Genomic DNA, 23097 nt, shown 5'->3' on the forward strand with positions numbered 1-23097 from the left:
CACAACATAACATAAGCTTTCCCTTTACAGACAGCTGCTAGAGGAAAATACACCTGGGGGCGATGTCATACTGTAGACGGTGGCCCATTGCAAGCCAGGTCACATGGTGACAGTACCTCTTAGCTGCGATGATATATGTATGGTATGGTGATGAAATAGAATGTGAAACATGCCAAGAGAAAAGTGCAAAGACCCTGACCTACGCACCAAGCACGGCCCTTCCATTTTGTGTCAAGGAAGGTCACGTGACACGAGCTCACTACAGCACACACACTATTTCATCACATTATCATCAGACTCACATCAACATTATGTCTAATATATGTAATAAAGTGCATATACACACTCGCTGGACACTTCATTAGATACTCACACAATCGAGTAAGAGCCAATACAAGAGCTGTCAGGGAGGTATTCATTTAACAATGTGTTTATTATTGCACTGCATCATGGGGGAGAGCCGCTTGTAATGTTTTGGGCAACTTATTTAGCTACACGAGGGAGTCTAAATATGAGACAAACCTCTCAGTATGCGACCACAAGAAAAAAATGGAAAGTAAATCAATTAGCTCAAGGCTCAATTTGTCACCATCACAAAACATAAATGTTTTAAAGAGGAAGACAACCATAAACATTTCTTGACCTCACTAGTCTAAACTTGACATTCTGATTAATATTACATTTGTGGAATATGAGTTATGAAGCAAAATCCAGTCATTTTTATCAGTATCAGGAGGCGGCCATTATGCCACTTTCTGTCGACTGAAGATAACATCACAGTTACTTAGGGATCAGGTAACAGCCAATCACAGCTCAGTTTCAGAAAACAGGTGAGCTGTGATTGGTCGTTGCCTGAGCAACTGTGATGTCATCTTCAATCGACAGAAAGTGGCAAAATGGCCGCCTTGGCACCTTTTGATAACGAAAAAAACTGCTGCTTAACTCATATTCCACTAAGGCAGTGCTTCTCAAATAGTGGGGCGGGCCCCCCCAGGCACGAGGGGGGCGTGTTTGACCTCGGGGAACATACTTTCTTTATTTTTATTTTTATTTTTTACTGTCCTAGAATAAATGCATTATTATTTATTGATTTTATGTCATTTTATTTTTCCGTATCATATGAAAAAATGTCTATAGTTTAATTAAGGATTTAATTTTATTTTTTAATTTCAGATGCACTTTAAATCTTTTCTGTTACAGTTAATAAAGCTATTCTTTGTAAGTTGGTCCATATTTCTTTCTTTTTTTTATTCTCTTATACGTTAATATGGATACAGTGTTATGCAGAGGTGTGCTTATAATAATTTTATAGACAAATGATACTTACTGGGGGGGCATAGAAAATAATTGAGAAGCGCTTCGCTAAGGCAATATTAACCAGAATATCGTATTTAGACTAGTGAGGTTGCAAAGAACATATTGTCAAGATATTTTTTGACTTCCCCTTTCAGCAACAAATGCAAAAGAGGTTAACAGTGTAGAGTAAAACAAAGTAAAACTAGTCACCCTCTGAAGATGCCTGGCAGACAACAGAGAGAACAGGAAGAGCAATACTATCTCCTTGTTGTGTTTTAGAGGTACTGTACACAAATTGTGTTTATCATTTATTAGGTATATTATTGTTAAGCAAGGACTATTCAATTTTTCCACTGAGCACGTGTTGAAAATGAAACCGTGTTACCCCAGTGGAGCGCCGAAGATGAGAAGAAAGAGTTGTTTTTTAAAATCAAAACTACAGTTTCAAACTTTTTCACTGTAACAACAGCAAGAGCAAGAAGCTTTTGCTAGTTGCAAATGAGATGATCCACTTCAAGAAAGCTTTTAAGGACTTTATGTTACGTACACTAGCTCAGGAAATAGGAAAGTTTTCTCAAATTCACACTTTTCTGTTGATGATCAACATTAATGTTCCAAAACTTTTTTTGATTATCCAGATGTGGAAGACTCATGATTGGGTTTTTATTGCGCAACCTGATGACTAAATAGTACGGACGGATGAGCACCAATACGTGGTTATTTGTATCGTGTTAATATCCGACCATATTTCAAGGTATTGATACTCACGGACAGGATCAGCCACTCTCTTGTGGCCGTTTATGATCAGAAACTGGAAATTAGAAGAATAGAAAAATGACATTAATTTCATGCAAGTTGAAGAAAATGCTATATTGGGATACATAAAACTTTCTTTAAAATTAAAGTTATCTGTAATTGTTTTTGGGGGATAAATTTTATGAATCAAAAGTACTAGTGGTATCCATACTAGCGATGTAACGATAACGGCAATATTGTGATATCGCGATATTAAAACTGCCACAATATATCGTTGTCGTCATGTCCCGATATTAAAAGCAGCACATCTGTTAAAAAAAAGTTGGGTTGATTTCCATTTGTGCAGTTCTAGTTTTTTATTACAGTTTAATTTTCGCGAGGCATGTTTTGGTCCTTCTTTGTTTGAAATCAACGCTAATGGTCAGATGAAGGGGAATGTAATATATGTAATATTTGGAGGAACTCGATGTGTGCGTGCATGAGCAAGTAAGTGCCTCAATGTTCAGTGTTATTGGAGATTGTAGGTTGTTTATTTATATGCATTGCTGTTATGGACAAAAGCACAATATTGTTTTGTTTAGTAGGCGCTCTTTTTTTTTTATTTATTTTTTTTTATTTTTTTTTATTTTTTTTTTTACAATATTGTCACCTTTTTTTTAGATCACCAATCTCCCCACAATATCGTGATAATTATTGTAATTAGGGATGGGCGAGTACCGAAACCAGGTATCGGTATCGGGCCGATACCAGCCTTTTTTCAAGTACTCGAGTACTCGTGACGCAGACGAGTACAAGCGACCGATGGCAGAGTGGGAAGACGTTAAGTGAGTCCTCCTTGCCTGTAACTGGCGCTAGCTTGCAGCAGTTTTTCACCAAAACTTCACTGGTTTGGAAATACTTCATAATTGTGAATCTTAAACTAAAAGAGCATTTTTGTGTTTTATTTTGAGTGTTAAGACTATTGAAGAGTGACTGTGCTGTTTTTTTTTTGTCAAAATTAAAGGAAATATATTTGTTTCAAAATATCTTTTAGTGATTTTTTTTTTTATTTGCCCAAATGTACTACTGGTATCGGCAGTTGGTATCGGTATCGGTGAGTACTGAGGGTTTGACAATCGGTGTCGGTCTGAAGAAAAAGTGGTATCGAACACCCCGAATCGTAATCGTGTCCTTCATATCGTGATATCGTATTGTGATGTTTGGATATCGTTACATCCCTAATCCATACATGGTATTGGTATCTTTGGCTACTCAAGAGTTGAGTATTTGCAGTGGTATCTGTCTGAAAAAGTGGTATCAAGCATCCCTAATGTATGTTATCATAACAAAAAGCTGATTTTTTTTTTTTTGGGTGCGTGAAGGGACCGATCCGTCCCCTGAGAGAATTGCCGCCACTCCTATTTCGGCCGATGAGTGTATTACAGGTTTTTTAATTATAGAGGAGCACATTCCCCCAGCATCCATTAAAGGAATGCCATGCTAATTTTAAAACCTCACAGCAGGCACTGGCGTCGACGGCAAGAAAAGTGGATGAGTTTCTCTTTAACAGCTGTAATTTGTGTTTTCCAATCACCATGCTGATTTCTGCTCATTATGCTCCGGTTTCACACCGGTAAGTGAGCAAAGTTTGGATTGATTGACTCTAATTAACTAAGAAATGTTCCGAGCCACGGATTTATTATCATGCTAGCTAGCCACAAATGTCAGAGACTTTCACAAATTATTATCCTGCTAAGATAAATATCTGGGAAAATCAGACGAGTGTGAAAGCAGAAGGAACATGTATTGTTATCCTGATGAATTAGTTTGGCATGTTTTCTGCACGTTAAAGAATCACTTGAGAGAATACACAATTCAAAGCATTGACAGATCATTTACTTTGCTGAACTTTGCGGAAACTGAATTACAGCGCCTGGAATTAGTACTGTCTTAGTTTTGTGTAAATGTTTAAAGATACATTAAAAGGGATAGAGCGCACATGCAACGTGTTTTGATAAGAAGTCAGTTGAAAAACTTGCAACAACACTTTCTGTTTATAACTAGACTTCTTGAAATTGTGTTTGATTATTTGAATGAATATTTGAATTCAGACAAGAACAACATCCCGGTATTCCACGCATTCTTGGTTTATGTGTAATTTCAATTGGAACAGTACTTGTAGTCTGGAAACCACGGTCGCCATGAAACACATTTCTAAGGCAGGTCAAACCTGACCAGACAGATGGTGAGTGGAAAGAACCAATCAGCAAAGAGTGGGCGGGACGTTGGAAAAGCAAGTTTGATTTTCACCTATAGTGTAGTTGCCGTAGTTGGCGCACAAATATGGTCGACCTGAGCACGCGCGCCTCAGATCATGTAATCATATTCTCGGGCGCACACAAAGTACATTTAAAGAGACAGTGTGTAGAATTTAGTGCCATCTAGTGGTGAACTAATAGAATGCAACAGCATAAGTTTGAAGTGCCTACTACAGTGCCTCAGACAGACTTCGCAAACCTACCACCAATTACTACGTTCGTGAAGTTCTTCTCCTTCGGGTAACTGTAGCAGAAAGTTGCCCAGTGAAACATGTCAGTCTCCTCTAAGGCGCGGCGTGATCTTTATAATATGATTAGCTATTACAAGACCTATTATTGTATATTAAAAAAAAATGTATGTTGATGTGATAGAACGTGTTTTTGCATATTACTGAAATTAATAGTGGGGTTTTAATATGAATGAAGATTGAAAAAATCTAAAATCCAAAATTCTACACACTGTCTCTTTAAAAGGAATTACAAGAACATCAACACTTGGATGAGACCGCCTTCCACCCTGATCATGCATCCGTGTGATCAAAGAGTGCGATTAAAGTATTTTTAAGAAGATAATGAATTGTTCAATTGATTTCTAGTGATTCAGAGGGATTTCCAACGCTGTTGTCATATTTATTAATGAAATACGATGACATCCCCACACACATCCACAGACCTCATAATCTGTCTGTCCCAATCAAATCCACCAAAATCGCATTATACCATTGCACCACAATTTAGACACCCTTTTAGCGAGTCTAAAATCTAGTCTACTTTTTGTCACCAAACTGCCAGATGCGCCAGGGTCATGCAATGGAATACGCCGGAATGCCTATTGAGGTGTGTAGCATGGTCTACCAAATTCCCAAACACCGTAAATTAAACTTGCCCTATCATGAAAATGAGAATTTAAAAAAATATGTTTTTATTATTATTTTTTAAATTTCTTTTGTATTTTTGTTGACAAATACAAAAACCTGCAGGGCAACACACAAAAAAAAAATAGATATTTTAAATTAAATTATATTTTAATATAAACCGGGGGGACAGTCAATATATTTCTACATTGTTTTTTTTCAGGTAATCCAAAAAAGCGCAATCTTTTTAAGTCAAATTTGGCAAAATTTCCTTGGTCAAGTCTGGCTAAACACAATTATTCATAGTTGTCGTATTAAAATATACATTTTAATTCAATGAGAATATCTCTTGATTCAATGACTGATTGTTATGCCCAACCTAGACTACATGGTATTTGTTTTGTCACTGGTGTACCCCAAAACTTTGTCAGCATCTCCCTCATTGATATTTTCGACACAGTCGCACATCTCTTCTCCACTCACATTCTTTCCCAGTTCTCCGTTTCCTCGGTGGCTCAACCGTGCTCTCCGGCTGGGGAACAAAAGGCGGCCCGGTCAGAGAGGACACCTCCATTTCCCTGTTTTCAAAGAGACCTCAAAGCAGAGAGTTTTCGTTAGCCTGAGAGCCACGCTCCGGTTCACATGGCTTGCCGCTGATGACTAAAAGCGATCGCTGGGGTGAATCGGCGCGAAACGGGCCCGTCGTCTGCATGGTGGCGCCACGCTCAAATGCTGCCTGTAAATCAGATTTTTCTTTTTTTTTTTTTTAAAGAAAGGATGCCGCTATAGAAACGGAGAGAAAGAAACACTTCGATATATCACAGAATCAAAGCCCACAGTAAGATTTTTGCATCCTCGTCACAACAAACTGCAAAACGCAAATACAGTTTTATAGCAGGATTTAGGTACAGTGATGACAGCTGGTTGTAACTTCCAGTCATTCAGGGGAGTCACAAAGAATATAAACAAAGTATCATGATCTATTATTAAAGAATTGTGTGTAAAAACAACACTTACTAAAGTTACAATTTCATAGCTACCTGTTGCTAAAAAGCAAAGCATGCAGAGTCTCTGTCCTCGAAATGAATTGCATTCAATGAATGGGGGCAATCATTGCCGGCAGCCTCTTAAACATCCACATGCTCTCCTTTATTTCGCACCCACTTCCTCTTTGTTTTAATATAGCAACAACCACCAGCGCAATCCGCTTCTTCCTCGATAATCACATCATGTTACTTGTGGATCATTAAAAAAAAAAAAAGAGCCAGAAAAATGATGTTTCCTGAGAAGAACACTAGATGTCGCAGGTTTTCTGTTGCGGCGAATTGATAACTACATTTTACGTTTGTCTGCAGTTTGTCAGTGATACTTGCCTGGGTAGGTGCTGCAGTTTTGGTTAGCAACAAAGTTCAAATGGGCACATCAAGTGAACAAGTTGTCTAGCTATGCTTTTTTCACAGATAAGATGTGTTTATATAGTTCAAGTGGATTACACAATTGGGGACTAATTACTGAGTCCCATTATTTAAGAAAATACAGTAAATATCATGTGTTGATCAGGTTGTCTATCTCTATATTTGCCATGTGATTGATTGGTGACTAGTCCAGCGTGTCCTTTCATAAGAAGCCAGCTAGGATCAACCAAGAAAAGATTAAGCCATATGAACAAATGATTCATCCATTTCCTGATGGATCATTTGTCAATGTACTACTAGTAACAAGATTTTTAGAGGTCAATCTTAGGGATTCTATGCAGGTCAAGTTAAAGTTTATAAAGACAACCTAAACTTCATTTCAAACTAAATTCTTCCCAATGTCAACGATGACCTTTTTCTTGTTATTGAAAGCTACTAACAGACCTGTCGGTGGGCGTGAGGTTGTTGTGTCCATACTGCCCCCTTCTGATGCCACCAGCAGACCAGTTTGGTAGCACGACCACATTTACAGCACAAAACCACTCTATTAGCCCGCCACAGACAGACACAACGGGAGCAACATGTATTCCTAAGCGATCCTGAAAGCGGCAGATTTCCGACAAGCATCAAAAAGAATTTGTATTCATGCATCATTTTCATTATTTATCATTCCTATTTTGATGGATGTAAATATTTAATGGGTCGGTTTGCGTTTTGGCATGTATTATTTATTCAGGAACATTGAACTTTTAAAATGGAGCATGCATCATCAGCATGATGCTGGTGACAACAACAAAAAAATATTGATTTTTTTGAATGCGATTCAGTTAATATTTCAATTTGAAATAATGTTTCCCCAGGCTTTTTTTCTTTTCCTCCCATAGTGCAGAAGCAACATCCTTTTGTGCACACTATTTACCCCTGGATTGCTTGGGGCTAATGTCTCAATAATTTTCACTCCTTTCTCAGGTCCTTCCCACAAAGGACTTAACTAATGATCCGTGGACAAAATGAAGCATTCAAATTTATTCATTAATCATTCATCTCCAGCTCATTGAAAATGCTAAACTTCCACAAAATTAAGATTGAATATTGAAAAGTGATTGAGGGAGACAGCTCTCCGAGTGACGGAGAGCGTCGCGGTTCTGATCGAGAACCAAACCGCCATCTCTGAATCAAACGCAGGGTGGTCAAGGTGTGCTAAGTGCTAGTTAAGGTCACCGGCTTTCACTAGTTGTAATTAGATCTCGGAATCTGGAGAAGCGTAGAATTTCTGTCAACACGGCCTGTAATTATTCTCTTTTCCAATTAATGGTGACATAGATTAATTATCTGATGAGGCAAAGCCAATTGCAATCATTCACCCAGCTAAAATTAGATCAGTCCTGACAGCAGCATGAAAGTCACCTGTTTCATTGTTATGGATCTGCAGCGAGTAAAAGAGGAGAGGGGGGGAGGAAGATAGTGAAGCGTGTGAGGGTAAGTAAGTTGTCTGGTACAGGTGAATGTCCCGAGCTGAAGACATCTACTTGTCCACTCTGGATTGTTTGCTCAGGTCATGACTGGTTGATGGATGCTTGGAACGCAGAGTTGAGCTCAGTTTCATGTGACAGCGCCTCCTGGTTCAGAACATGAAAGCAATAATTAAAACTTGGAGTGTCAAAATTAGTACGTTAATTTTGAGTTAATTTAAAGTTCCTTTAACAAAACTTTTTTTTTTTTACACGCAAATAATAACCACCCCTTACTTGGAAAATTTAGCTGTAATAAATTTAATAATAATGCATACATTTGTGGCGACTTGGGGTCAAGTTGTATTTTACAATCTTAAAAATGTGCAGAATTTCACAAGTTACCTCATGTTAAAAATTAGGTAGCTGTTAATATGAAAAGAAAAATGCACACTGAGCTGTCACCAATGTCTTACAAATTGAATTATGCCATCTAGTGGCAGAAAAATGACCTAAACACAAATCAATATCACGCTTTTTTTTACATTAGAGCATTTTTTTTTTTAAATTTATATCAAGAGCTGTCATACGACTAAATTTTTAAATCAGATTAATCACATCTTAGAATTTTGATTAATCATGATTTAATTAAAAAGGCTTTTTAATCAACATGTTTTTGGCAGCAAAATTTAAAGAGCACCTTTTATGTGTTAATTCTCTCGACATTTAATGTTATGAGGACGTCTTCAACATTTTTTGATCCACCACACACGCTCATCCTCCTCTTTTTCTAATCAGTTAATTACTTGCATAATTTAAAATGGGAAAAAAATGACCCTGATAGTTTGACATGAACAAATATTCTGAATGTCATCCGCGAACATTTATTAAATGCTTTACTTTAATGCATGTAGTTTGTTTTTTTATGATTTTTATAAATTATGAAATTACTGTATCAACGACTAAAAGATGCAGCCATATTTCTATTAGTTTCCCCAAACTTTATGTTAACAAGAGTCTGAAAACCTAGAAAAGAAATATTTTTATAAAATTTATTTGCGATGAAATTTGCGATTAATCGTGAGTTAACTTTTGGAGTCATGTGATTAATTACGATAAAAAAAAAACAAGTTTTAATCGGCTGACATCCCTATAATTGAAACGAATGAGAGTCAGCGCCGATAGTGTGCTACTTATTAAACAAGAGACTCATGGTCAACCAAGTGCAGGTTCACTGCTCTTCTGTTCTCAGCATGCAGTTTTTCTATTAAACTGCCTGGCACTGTCAACCAGCTTGGGAATGTGAGCCGGCGCAGCCATGCAGAAATTCTCTGACTAACAATTATATCAGAAACAGGATCTTGGATTACCGTCCCCCGGGACTGGGCCGGTGGGCGTCTGCTCCAATCATTACCGGCCATTCAACAAGGCTCGGCGCTGCTCTCCACTGTTAGCCATTGTCAATTATGCCATCCCTGGTGTAAACCCCACGCAACACAAAGCTGAACTGCCAGTTCCGGCTGTAGTGTAGCGGGGCTGACAGCCCGCTGCATCCCCCTCCCCACTTCACTCCACATAACCACCAGCATATCTCCAGCCCCTGAGGTTTGCCTGCATCCCTTTCCCTTCAAGCTACTTTCCAGCAAAACCGCATCGAGCCTGACCTTCCCGCGGCCTGGCCTAGCCGGCGGGGTCAAGTGGACATGATGGATCCGTAAGAGCCCCAGGAGGATTCAGTCCTCCTATTGATTTCTTACTTCAAAACTGGCAAATGACGTGGCTAATTCATGTCGCACTCAATTAGAAGCTATTACCATCTCTGTCCAATTCTTTAATATTCTGACAGTCCTTCAAATTTTCTGCTTTTTTTTGGGAGGCTTGGCCTCTTCACACAAGGAGCTAAAGTGAGTGCTGCCTGCTCTGATGGCTCCTGCGCTCAGCTGTGACGGGTGACGGTACGGTGCGCTTGAATACACCGGCTCTTTTGTCCTTCACACTCTGCAGCCCACTGATAGCTCCTCCCCACCCCGCCTCGAGCTGTGTGATGTGCCGGGGGTAGGGAGTGTGTGCGCGTGTGCGTGTGCTGGTGCATTCGGAGGCTAGGCCAATGAGACATGGCTACCCTCTGTAATGTCCGGACTGGAGCCATCAAAAAGCATGTCAGCAGTCTAAGGAGTGTGTGTAGTTTGTGTGGGGAGGAAACCACTTGATAGTATTTTCACAAGGTGAAAAAGCTCTAATCAAATCATGGTGTGAGCAAATATCCGGTCAGTCAGCTCACCTTTGATGAAAAACAGCAAAGCAATTGAATCTACCTTTTGTGGCTATTAACTCATTTGCTCCCAAAAATGTATATACGTTCTATTTTAAATATTACCATGGTCTCAAAGACGTATTTATAAGGTTTTTTTTTGTATGTTTTTTTTTATGCTAGAGCATACAGAAGGATTTGATGCAGCCTCTGAAGTGAAGAGAACGATTAAAGTAAAATGATAGTTATTTAAAAAATGGCCAGCAGGTGGCAGCAGAGTATAAGAAATCAGTCAGGGCCATGTTGCAACAAGCTCTTTTCCCCACTGTTTTAAACATCTTTGTGAATAATGATTAAACTTAGCTATATTCTAATGCTAATTGCTACAAAACAGAAACAGATAGAAATGTACTTTTTTTTAAGAGAGAGAGCTCAGAATTGTTCATTCATCAGTCTTTTTTGAGAGAGAGAGAGAGAGAGAGAGAGAGAGAGAGAGAGAGCTCAGAATTGTTCATTCGGCAGGCTTAGCGATTCAATATCTTATCATCATTGCACTCTTTTTTTTTTGTGCGAATGTGCGCATTTGTGTGCGTGCGTGTGAATTCGTGTAAATTTGTACTCATTAGTTCACCTAAAACCTAATAAAAATCCCATTACCCTTCACCTTAACCGGATACTTCAGAGTCTCGCCAGAGTCGTGAAGTTCAGAAGGTCAGGAGACCAGAGGAAAGGTCAAAGGAAAGAAAGATGAATCCAAGTGAAATCCAGCACCAACTAAATACCACCTGCCACCCACATGGTTACAAAACCAGAGTCTTACGCCAACCCCAGAAACCTCCAACAGATTAAGGAGATCTCAAGAGACCAGAGGAAAAACTAAAGAGCGGAGGAGGGAAGGATAGATGAAGCAGAGTGACACCAGCATCCACTGATTCAACGAGAAGTGGGAGGGAGAAGCGAATTCTGTTTGAATTTCAGTAGATGCTGGTGTGATGGATCTGGCATGCATAAGGACCACCACCAAAGAGGGGAGCCGTCGACTGCGGCCCAGCAAAGCGAGCACGGGCCCCCCAGTATCCCCCAAGCCATGACAGCACCAAGGCAACACCCCATGCCTCCCAGGCTGCCACCGGCCGGAGAGCCAACCAAGACACCCCGACCCGGACCCACTTTTTTTTCCCTGATGAAAGAAGAGACTCTAATCTTTCTTTTGGTAGGTTTCATGTTTTTATAGCATTCTTTGAGCCTTGCAAAAATCAGTCAAAATCCAGTAAACTAGCCGAGAGCAAAGGGGGTTGGTTCAGTGATAATGGCTGCGAGTGAATGAGTTAAGAGGTTCTGGTAAAAGTGGACTTTCCCTTATGCTCGCACGCTACCTGGCTCCGGAATAATGTCGGACAAAATGATTCATCACTGTCCCCCCGTCCGCCGTGACCTCAGCTCACATCACAGCGCAGATGAGACGCTGATTACGCTCTAATTGAAGATCCTTACGTCTCAACCTTGCGGAATCTGCAGCTACTCGTCCGCATGAGAGGAGGGGGGTTGTTCTGCTGCCAAAAAAAAAAAAAAAGGTCCCACTTTAATGTAACGTGAGCTTATGTCCGACACACGAGGTCAGCGGCATAAGCACCCAAGCAGACTCAGCATCATCTGTCCCGTATCAGTTGCTCGTCTGAGGACTGGATGGACAGAGTGGAGTCAATGATGCAAGGAAAACATTCAGACAAATTATGTGAAGAATTTGTATCAGTGCTTGTCCTACCAGTGTTATCCAAAAGAATGTGTGTGTATTTGGGTTGAGGCCTGCGGTTATGGGAGTCATTTATCTCAGCTGGTCACAATAAATGTAGACTCATTATTTGAACCAGGTCGGTGTTCTACCATTAGTGAATGAAAGTGACATGCTCGGGCATGTGCACGTCCTCCATTTAAAAAAAAAAAAAAAAAGAGTTAGAAGTTTGTGTTTTTACTTGGTGTGTATTTGAGCGGCCAAAATGACATTTTTTTTCATTTTATTTATTTATTTATTTATTTTTAGTTTCCTAACGGTCCAGTAATAATGAAAATGCAAACTCAATAAAAACATTTTTTTAAGTAAGGAATGATGTCATTGCCCAACCTCAAAACACCTAAAAATATATTTACAAAAATATGTTGTACGTGACTCCACTAGTCTAAAAGTGGTATTCCGATATAATATAATAATTAATATTGCGTTTGTGGCATATGAATTACGGTAAGCAGCAAAATCCATCTGTTTTTAATCCATCTCAGGGGGACGGCCATTTTGCCACTTGCTGTTGACTTAAAATGACAGCTGCTCAAGAATCAGCTAAGGACCAATCACAGCTCAGTTTGTTTGTGAATGTCATATGACCGAACTCAGGTGAGATGTGATTGGTGAGATGTGCAACTGTGTTGGCATTGGCTTTTGATGGATTTTGCTGCTTAACTCATATTCCATAAAAACAATATTAACCCATTTATCCATCCATCCATCCATCCATCCATCCATCCATCCATCCATCCATCCATCCATTTTCTTAACCGCTTACTCCTCACAAGTGTCGCAGGGGTGCTGGAGCCTATCCTAGCTGGTTTCAGGCAGTAGGCGGGGCACACCCTGAACTGGTTGCCAGCCAATCGCAGATTAACTCATTCACCCCCAGCAATTTTCCTGAAGCAGCCCCCTTCGCTCCCAGCAGTTTTACTGGATTTGGACTGATTTTGCAAGGCCCACAGAATATTGTGTTCTATTGCTATAAAAACATGCAACCTACCAAAAGAAATATTAGTCTCTTCTTTCAACAGGAAAAAAAAAGGATATTTCTATCCGTTTCCGTTTTGCAGATATTAGCATTAGAATATAGCTAAGTTTCATCATTATTTACAAATCTGTTTAAAACAGTGGGGAAAAGAGGTTGTTTCAACATGACCCTGGTTGATCTCTTATACTCTGTTACCACTTGCTGGCCATTTTTGTAATAACTACATTCTCTTCAGTTCAGAGGCTGCATCAAAGCCTTCTGTATGCTGTAGCATAAAAAAAAACATAAAACAAGTATAAATATGTCTTTGGGAGCATGGTAATATTTCAAATAAAACATTTATACGTTTTTAGGAGTAAATGAGTTATACAAACAGCAATCATCTTTTCTCTTTACAAAGTGAGGGAAGGCATGATCTAAAGCTGAAGTACAGTAAATCCATCCTAAGTACATACAGTCACAGATACAGTTACTGATTTTTTATTTTTTTTTAATATTGTTTGTAGACTATTTTTGTTGTCCATTGCACCTGCTCTCTCTTCATATATTATGTATGTTTCAAAGTGTTTGTATTGTTTGAAAATTGTGTTTAAAGGCCTTTAGAAATCTATAAATGCCATAAAAACACGCCCAGGGTGTATTTACATGGGGTATTTCTTTATGGCGGATTTTCACTTGTGGTGAGATCTGGAACGTAAACCCCATGATGGAGGGAGATTACTGTACGTGCACTGCAGGACAGTTCTGAAAGCCTACTCAGTTTCGACGATGTAACCGTAATTTGTATGCCATTCGGAAGATGTCCTAGCTTATAGCTAACGTCTAGTCCATAAATGATAAACAATCGAATGAAAAATATTAAGTGCAACGGTAAATGAGTATGCTTTCATTCTTGTGCCACATTATGACATCGTGCTGTGCAAACTAGGTCATTTGTAACCTTGAAATGTTGTATACCGAGAGCCCTTTATATTCTTTCATTGAGTGACTTGGAGGATATGACCCAGTAGAAAAACCCTGTCTGAGCAAAAAGTTGAATCACTTTGTAGTGAATGGTGACAGTTTGCACTTTACTTGACATGCAGACATACAAATACTGTACCTGGGCTGTTTTTATTTTCTGGTCGGCTTGTCGACAAAGAGCCTGGCAGCGGTCCAGTTGAGCCTCGCCGCCGAGGCTGCGTTGTCTGAAGTATTTCACCAAAGCTTTGTGCATCCTCTTCTGCAACAAAGAGAGCTAGGGGGAGAGAAGGCAGAGAAAAGGAATTGGTAAGGCAGGGAGAGGAAATTAATGGCAGTGTTCAAGAAGAATGATGGAGGGGAATAGAGAAAGCAGTCAATAGCCCATTCTGCAGTACACGGGCCTGACAGGAATTTCACAGTCTCTTGGTTTCTCTGCCCACTCGTGTGCACTCATCAGAATCCAGTCACATCTGGCTGCCAGGATGGGGGGTTAATTTTCTCTAAATGCTTCAGCAGTTTTGTTCTAGCTGAGGCAAACTCTGTGACTGCAAAGCTGATGAGTAAAATATTTCTACTTCACCCAGTTTAACTTTATACCAATCCCCTCAAGACATATTTTCCACGTACACACGGAGCCATGAACCCCCCACCGAAGGCAGAAATTATTCCTAGCCTCTTGGAAAGGCATGCTGCTTGCTTTATTATTTGAACACAGTTTCACGCAAAAAGAGGTTTCCATTGTGATTGATGACATGGCAACCTCACACCCACACCTTTACTCTTTCGACAAAGCTTATCATCGCCTGGCAATGTGTCCTCCAATGCTGGGAAGTGAAGTGAATTAGCGAAGTCATCAGCTCCTTCATGAAAGACAATAACACGAAGGCTGATTAGGGTACCCTATTAAGAAAGCCGAGCATACCCGTATGAACAAACCACGACATGCTATCATGCTAAATGGGTAGTAAAAGATTATTATTATGATTCTTTTTTTTAAATAGGAGCCCTTAGATACTAATTTATTTCAATGGTAAATCACAATTGACCTTTCGCAAACTCCGCCCTCCAAACGAGCATTGACCAATCACACATTTAGAAACCGTTGCTATGTAAGCATAGTCCGTCACGCTTTACTCAGCTCTCGATGACGTCCATAGTCTGATTGATTTTATTTGATGGCTTACGAGACTGCTCACCTCCATAAAACTTTACGGAAGAAGAGTGACAACCATTAACAAGCTCCGGACCTCCAAAATGATGAAGCGGTGTGCCTACGGAATATGTAAATCGGACTGTGCTAAGGTAAGACTATGCTAACTCTAACGGGCTAACTAGCTAGCTGTAGTGTAGTTTGCTTTCGGGGCAATAACAAAACGATATCAAAGTTATTGTAGTTACTATTAATAAATAATATATATTACTAGAATGTCATTGCCATCTAAGTTAAGCTTGTTCAGTCAGTGGTTAATGTTAGTTTAATGTCTTCTGTTAGCTTTTGCATTTGTCTAAATGTTGCGAGCTAACGTTAACACAAAGCTTCGTCAATTTTGGAAAACTTAGCGTCCTAATAAGTGCCCCGAGCTTATCTTGTTTTCATTTTTCATGCAGCATTTTGTGAACGGACACCCGTCTCCGGAGTATCCCAACCTTGTGCTTGCTGTACAAGTGTTGAACCAGACAAGGGAGCAGCTCGAAGGCTGTTAACCTTAACTAAATCCATGGCTAGGGTGACATAAATATTTTTTTTATGATGGACAAAGAATAACAATGACTGATCTGATGCTTTCAAAGACAAAAAAAAAAAAACACTAATGTTTAGCTAGCTATAAACACCGAGGTTTAGCTAACTTGCTGACCTAACAGTAATCCTCATATTTTAACAATACTAGACTAATATAAGTAAGAAAACTTATCCGGCAGTACAAGAGCACGACTGGTCCATAATGCTGTGCTGGTTGCATCTGAAGTATAGGTCGTGGGGTTTTCTCAGATTTAGCGTGTGTCCTGTATGTTTCCCCTTCGCTGGCTAATTTAATATTATGACTATAACCCTCCACTGCATATTGTAAACCTTTTTGCCTCGATCTGGAGGATATTGCACTGGTATTGCTCCAAAAGAAATCACTAATACACGCCGGTGTAAGTCTTCCCGTCACGGCTTGTGCTGTCGGAGTCACCAAGCTTGACGGACTAGCAACAGTAACTAAGGGGGGCGGAGCTTATGCGAAAGGTCAATTGGGATCGGTATTTGAGTGAAATTAGTTATGCAGCAAAAATCCATCCGTTTTCATCCATCTCAGGGGGTCGGCCATTTTGCCACTTGCTGTCGACTGAATATGACATCACAGTTGCTCAGGGCTCAGGCAACGACCAATCAGAGCTCACCTGTTTTCTGAGCAACTATGATGTCATATTCACTTGAAAAGAAGTGGCAAAATGGATATTGATATTCTTCTGATATTGATAAAAATTGATGGATGGATTTTGGCGCTTAACTCATATTCCACTCACGTATTATTAACCAGAATACCATATTTTGACTAGTGGGGCTGCATACAACATATTGTCAAGGCATTTTTTGGAGGTTGACTTCCGCTTTAACAGCAAACTTGTTGAGACTGAATCAACAGTGTCCCCGATGGTCATAGCCAAGTAAGGCATGGAATTTACACAGGTAGTAGCCAAGTGTTTATTCATTCAAATGAAAATATGCACTTGCATATTTTTAAGATGGAAGCCTTTAAGGCTCCATTTAAAAAAAAAAAAAAAAAAATCATCTGCGCGACTGTTTACATGTTTTGGAGCTGTTGTTTTTGTGTGCAAAATGGCAAAACTGATTAATCAGTTAACTATTTGATCTTCATGTGAAAGATTAGAGGACGTTTTGAGGGACGTGTTTAATTGGGCATGGCGTTTTTAAGAGGGATGGGAAAATACAGTGAAAATTCACTGTTTGAATCAATTAGAAAGTTGGTAAAATGGAGTAAGCTTCTGAAATTCTCAACTAACCATGAATCGAGGGGTCTTGTTTATAGTCAAAGTAGAAGTTGAATCAAAGTAAGACATTCGCAAACAAATCAACATTTTCGCTGATTGTCTGACAGATGTTATGGACCAAACCAGAAATTATAACCAATTTGTCTTTGCAGTTTCTGCATGTCCTGTTTTCAATAAAGAGGTGCAAATGTAAAACTATTATTCATCAGATTCATCGATTTAAAAAACAAAACAAAACAAAACAATCAACAGCTTAATTGATTAGAAAAATGTTTTTTTTTTTATTCACGGTCTGCAAGGTTTTTTTATACAAATATTTACGGCAATTATCTGTTAGCTCAGTATACAAATTGTGGTTGTGTCCGTAGAAACGGTTATTCTGGAGAACCTAGCCTCCGCTATTCACTGAAAAACCCACCTATTCGCTGGCCATTGCCATGTCAAATGAAGAAATATTGCTTTGGTGCCAAGGAACTATGTTGAACTGAGGAGAGGAGCATCTTTTAGTCAGCCCATGGAGTTGTCTGCTTAAAATAATAATAATAATAATAATAATAATAATAATAATAATAATAATAATAATAATAATAATAATAATAGTAATAATAATAAAAAATAATAATAATAAAATAAAATTAAATAAAATAAAGGGCGGCACGGTGATTGAGTGGTTAGCACAACCGCCTCCCAGTTGTGAGGACTCCGGTTTGAGTCCAGGCTCCGGCCTTCCTGGGTGTATTTTGCATGTTCTCCCCGTGCCTGCGTGGGTTTTCTCCGGCTACTCCGGCCTCCTCCCACATTCCAAAGACATGCATGGCAGGTTAATTGGGCGCTCCGAATTGTCCCTCGGTGTGCTTGTGAGTATGGATGGTTGTTCATCTCTGTGTGCCCTGCGATTGGCTGGCAACCAGTTCAGGGTGTACCCCGCCTGCTGCCCATAGCCAGCTGGGATAGGCTCCAGCAACCCCCGCGACCCTTGTGAGGAATAAGCAGTTCAGAAGGAAATTACAAACCTTTCTATGTGGGCGTCAAACACTGGCAGCCTTTCACTTTTCACGGCAGGCCTCGTTGCCTATTCCTCTCAAACAGTTGCACGCAAATAATGCCTTTATAAAGCAGAAATTTCTGAAATGTAAATCATCTTGTCGAGCCTTCTTTGTTACTTGTCGGTGTTTGTCCAATGTTAATTTGTCGTATTGTGACAACATAATGGTTCATTTACAGCGGTTCACCTTGACGGCACTCAATGTTGTTGGGATGCCGTTTTATTTTCACTGCATCGTTCTGCTGAATATCAAACAGATTAATGTGAGGTGCTGATTTTCTGATCCCAACAATGGTAAAGGCTGTTACACAAGAAGCGCCTCAAGTCAAGAACAAATCAATTAAAGGCAGTGCAGTCTATACATACATAACTGTGGCATGAAATGCTGGCGCTAAAATATTAGTAAAACAGCCCAAACGAGAAAGAGTCTGCAAGTATGTAAATTTGATTTAACAGGATAGGTCTGAATCTACATGTTGACATAAGCTTGTTAAAAAAAAACACAAACACACAAAAATTAAACTTAATTTAGGAATATAGCAAAGAAGCCAAAAGGCTTGTGTTGTAAGAGTGTCGAGTGGAGACAAACAAAAACGGTGGAGGGCTGAAGCTGGAGTAAAAGGAAATCAGGCTTTGATCACGAGCGTGGAAAATCCTGTCCACAGGATTTTATTTTTGCATGCATTTTGCACTTGATAACATTCATGCAGTTAGATGAGGAATTGCTCAAGTAAAGGTATTAGTCAGTTTTTTGGAACAAATAATATGTATTTTCTCATTGCAGGGAGCGCACAGCCTCTTGGTGACATTAAAGCTGTCAAGTGCAATTCCATTCCGGTTAAATAGTGCCAGAAACTATAAAGATTAAACAGGGGAGAAGCATTTGTCTCCATCAAGACGTCTTCCAATGTTATTTTAGTACCTACCGATAACATACAAACGCATGTGCGCCTAAATGACACCATCTTAAAAGCCAATTTAGCTACAATGAATTTAAAGAAAAAAACAAACAAAAAAAACAAACCTTAAACTATAACCTGTGATTTGCACACAAACATAACAGTTGGACTACTAATATAATGAATCCCCTGTGGCCAATACAAATATTACAAAATACAAATGCAAAGAATACTGGAGCAACCTAACGTAAAGAAAACGTACCTGTGTGATCTCTGCACATGTTTTTTTGTCACTCAACACACGTACGGCCTCTTTTTTTGTCTTCCATGGGGAGCTTTTGAAGACCTTCGTACTCGCTGGCCAGTTGCTTGTTTTCCCTCAGTGCAACTTGACATGCATCCAACACAGATTCAACATTAAAGTATTCATTTGTCATACTTAGATTTCAACTACTTAATAGGCAGCAGTAATGACTTTTAAAGGGGATAATTATGCTGCATTCAAGGATGGTCGGAAGTCGGATTTATCCGAGTTGTTTTTTCTCCAGTTCCGACCTGAAAGCGTTCGAGAAGAAAGTAAACAACTAAAATGCTAGTGATAAATTGTTTTTTTATTTTGGTCCTTAAAACTCATTTTGACCTCCAGCAAACTTACCTTCTTGCAATTTTGCTATTTGTATCTTATATCATAAGCATTTCATGCAGTTCTAATTTTATGCAGGAAGATTGCGGCACACTGTCACGTATGTTGCGTTACGTGAAGTTATGCTGGATATTTATGAATGAAGAAAGCTATCTAGTTTTCTTGAGTAAATTGTGTTTTACTATTCACGGTTATTGTAGTCGGTCGATGAAGCCGGGATGTGGAACGGAATCTAACGAAAATATAGTAGGAGAGTGCACTAAGAGTTGAGAGTAACGGCAAAATGGCAACAACCACACGCTTCAACCAAAATTATCTTTCCTCATTTACCTAATACAAAAAAAGTGTAAGACTTAATGCAAATGTGTTTTCCTCTTTTCTTTTGCAGTCTAAGTTATTTTTTCAAATATCAGCAATACCTATAAAAGGCCACTTGCTAACATTGTTGCTCAGCAAGCATCTACTAATCAATCTCCATTATGTGACTTTAAGGGTGAGTAGTTTTACTTTATTTTCGCTGTCTTTTTTTTAAGTTAGCTTCTTTTGTATGGCAGTTGGGACTGTCCAACTGTTTTGCATACACAGTTCAAGGTTTTATGATGGCAACAATCTAAGCCAATTATTTACTATAGGGGAAAAATGTCATGTCTGGGGTCACGCCAGGGTTAAGTTTGAGTTCATGACCTGTTAAGTTGGGTTCATGACCATGAGGTCAAGTGTCTATTATTTACTGATGTAACAAGTGTCTGTTTTGAACTGATGTAACTAGCATCCAGTTTCAACTGGTTTTAGGCTATGTGATGTTATGTGATGTCAAGGGCTATGTGATGTCAAGAATCTTTAATCCCTTTACCTGGTCAACAGCCAATCAGATAATTCCATGTCAGTCCTGTTACCCACATGTCTAGCCACAACCAATCAGATCGATTCCTTGTCTATATAAGCCTCCTGAGAAGTGTATGTTGGATTATTACTTCTGTTACCACTGTCTCTCTGTGCAACTCTCTTTGTTTCTCGTCTAGTCAAGTTTGTTCCATCCCTCTTGATGTGAATAAATAGTTAAAATCTTATTTGTGTCCAACCTTCAGCACATGACAAAAAAAAAAGTTAAACCAAAGTGAGAATAGCACACTAGAAGAGAAAAAAAAAGATAAATACACTGCCTGAGTTCACTTGATGTGAGTTGAATACTTGCTGAGGCAGCACAATGCACAGCACAGATGCAAATATGTGATGCACATTACACATACGATGACGGCAAGTATGATCATATTTGAGATTTTTTTTGCCATACCGAGTTTGTCTACAATACAGAAATAATGTACTGCTAATTAAGTATAAATGAACAGCAATGCAGAAAACCTCTCAAGTGTGGCGTCTCCCTACATGTTTTCGCTAAATATTTCAAGTCTACCTGGAGACATAATGGAGTGTGTCCCCCTATAGTAAAAAGCAAAGAGCTCAACAGTGATGAGTTGAACCCAGCAGAAAGGGGGCCTGTAAACATGACAAATGCCTGCCATTGATTTTGGGTTTAATTACTCCGTGCAGCTCTGACAAAGCCCATCTGACGCTGTTGTGAAATGTAAATGGAACAAATTACACTTGGTTGCGCATACGAAACTGATAGCGTCTGCAGTTTGCATTGTTTACTTTGCTAATACCGAAATATGCGCGTTAAGGAGCGAGGAAAATGAAGTGGAACCTCCAAAGTGGAACACGATCCATTCTGTGACGCAGGTTGGCTTCAAAGTTGGGCTTGTTACAATAAAAACGTTTCCCGTAAGAAATAATTTGAACTTATGAATCGGTTGCAATTGCTCATCATAAAACCTTTACTATCTCTACAGGCAATGTTTTAAGTTACTTTTTAATATGCTTACATGTCACACAAGCATAAAGTAGAAATTAAACACTGGGCAATTAAATTAAATGCTGTACAACTAAACTAAAGTAAAACCATTCACCATTTGAAGATGCCAAACAGTGACATGACATGATATCATGCTAGTCATTAACCACTCTACTATTTCCGTTAGCATCCATCCATCCATTTTCTTGGCCGCTTATTCCTCACAATGGTCGCGGGGGGTGCTGCCGCCTATCTCAGCTGGCTTTGGGCAGTAGGCGGGGGACACCCTGGACTGGTTGCCAGCCAATCGCAGGGCACACAGAGACGAACAACCATCCACGCTTCCGTTAGCATCTGCTTGGTAAATTGAATGACTATACTGAATAGGCAGACATTTCTTGCTCTACGGTTATACAGCGAGTTACAACGCACTCGACCTACAACGTTTCGACTTTACGATGACTGCAAGTCGTCCGCCATTTTGTCCCTTTGTCCACCATTTTGTCTCTAGTGTTTCTGCTTAGCTAGTGCGCTAGCACTCATCTGTGTTTGTGCACCAGGAGTATCTATAGCTATTCCATCCACCGCTAAGCAGTAATGGTAAGTACAGCATCTTATTTTTATTTTTTTATTTTTTAAATGTATTTTAGTCATTTTTATACAAAGTATTTTGATGTAAATTTCAATTTTAACGTGAAAACCGACGTATGCGGAAATTCGGGTTACATCGCTTACAAAAAAAAAAAAAAAAAAAAAATGTGGATGGTCATTGAGCTGAAGTCTCATGAGAGTTTCTGACATCTCACATGAGGTCACAAAGGATGATAGTTTGAATTCTTAGGAAGTGTAGTTTTCCAGAAAAGAAAATTCAATACCACTTTTATTCGGACCAATAACAGTAAAAGTACTCAATTCATCAGTGGTCACTGATAATAATACCAAGTATCGGTACCACTCGTACTTTTGATACATAAATTCTCCATTAAAAAAAGACCAATAATTTTAAATTAAGACCTATATAGCCCAATATATATATATATATATATATATATATATATATATATATATATATATATATATATATATATATATATATATATATATATATATATATATATATATATATATATATTTCCCCTCAAAATTGCATGAAATTAATGGCAATTTTGTTTGCCTAATTTCTAATCTCTAGTTCCTGGTCATAAAATGGCCACAAGACAGTGGCCAATACTGGTATCGGCCGCTGTCACGAGTACCATTTCCTTGAAATAAGGCCTGTCTTTCCTTTGATCCTTCCTCTGGTCTCCTGACAACACAACTCTGGTGGGACTCTGAAGTATCCGGTTAAGGTGAAGGGTATGGGATTTTTAATAGGTTTCAGTTGAATTAAAAAGCACAAACTCACACGCATGCCTGCACACACATACACCCAAACACAAAAAAAAGAGAGCAATGATGCTGATACGTTGAATCAGTAAGACTGCCAAATGAACAAAATTGAGCTTTCAAAAAAATAAAAAATTGTTCAACATATGTGGCTATGTTTTTATGTATGTACTGTAAATACGGCATTCTGATTAATATTGTGTTTGTGGATTGCGACTACA

General features: G+C 39.0%; 1 protein-coding gene across 5 annotated transcripts in view; it reads right to left on the reverse strand.

Moving 5' to 3' along the window:
• klhl14 (kelch-like family member 14) overlaps positions 1-14505 on the reverse strand; it is a 48628-nt gene extending 34123 nt beyond the window's left edge. For 3 of the 5 annotated variants that reach the window (XM_077519155.1, XM_077519145.1, XM_077519136.1), the window contains exons 1-2: positions 14194-14505; positions 8026-8237 (exon numbers count right to left, since the gene is read on the reverse strand). In XM_077519155.1, the coding sequence (XP_077375281.1) occupies positions 8026-8143 (118 nt within the window). In that variant the 5' untranslated portion in view covers positions 8144-8237; positions 14194-14505. Of the gene's footprint in view, positions 1-5686; positions 8238-14193 lie in introns of those variants that run through there. The other 2 variants (XM_077519163.1, XM_077519172.1) reach the window with 2 other exon arrangements.
• Between the last annotated feature and the right edge of the window lie 8592 nt (positions 14506-23097).

This window comes from Festucalex cinctus, chromosome 1 (assembly GCF_051991245.1).
Source record: "Festucalex cinctus isolate MCC-2025b chromosome 1, RoL_Fcin_1.0, whole genome shotgun sequence".
Lineage (NCBI taxonomy): Eukaryota > Metazoa > Chordata > Actinopteri > Syngnathiformes > Syngnathidae > Festucalex > Festucalex cinctus.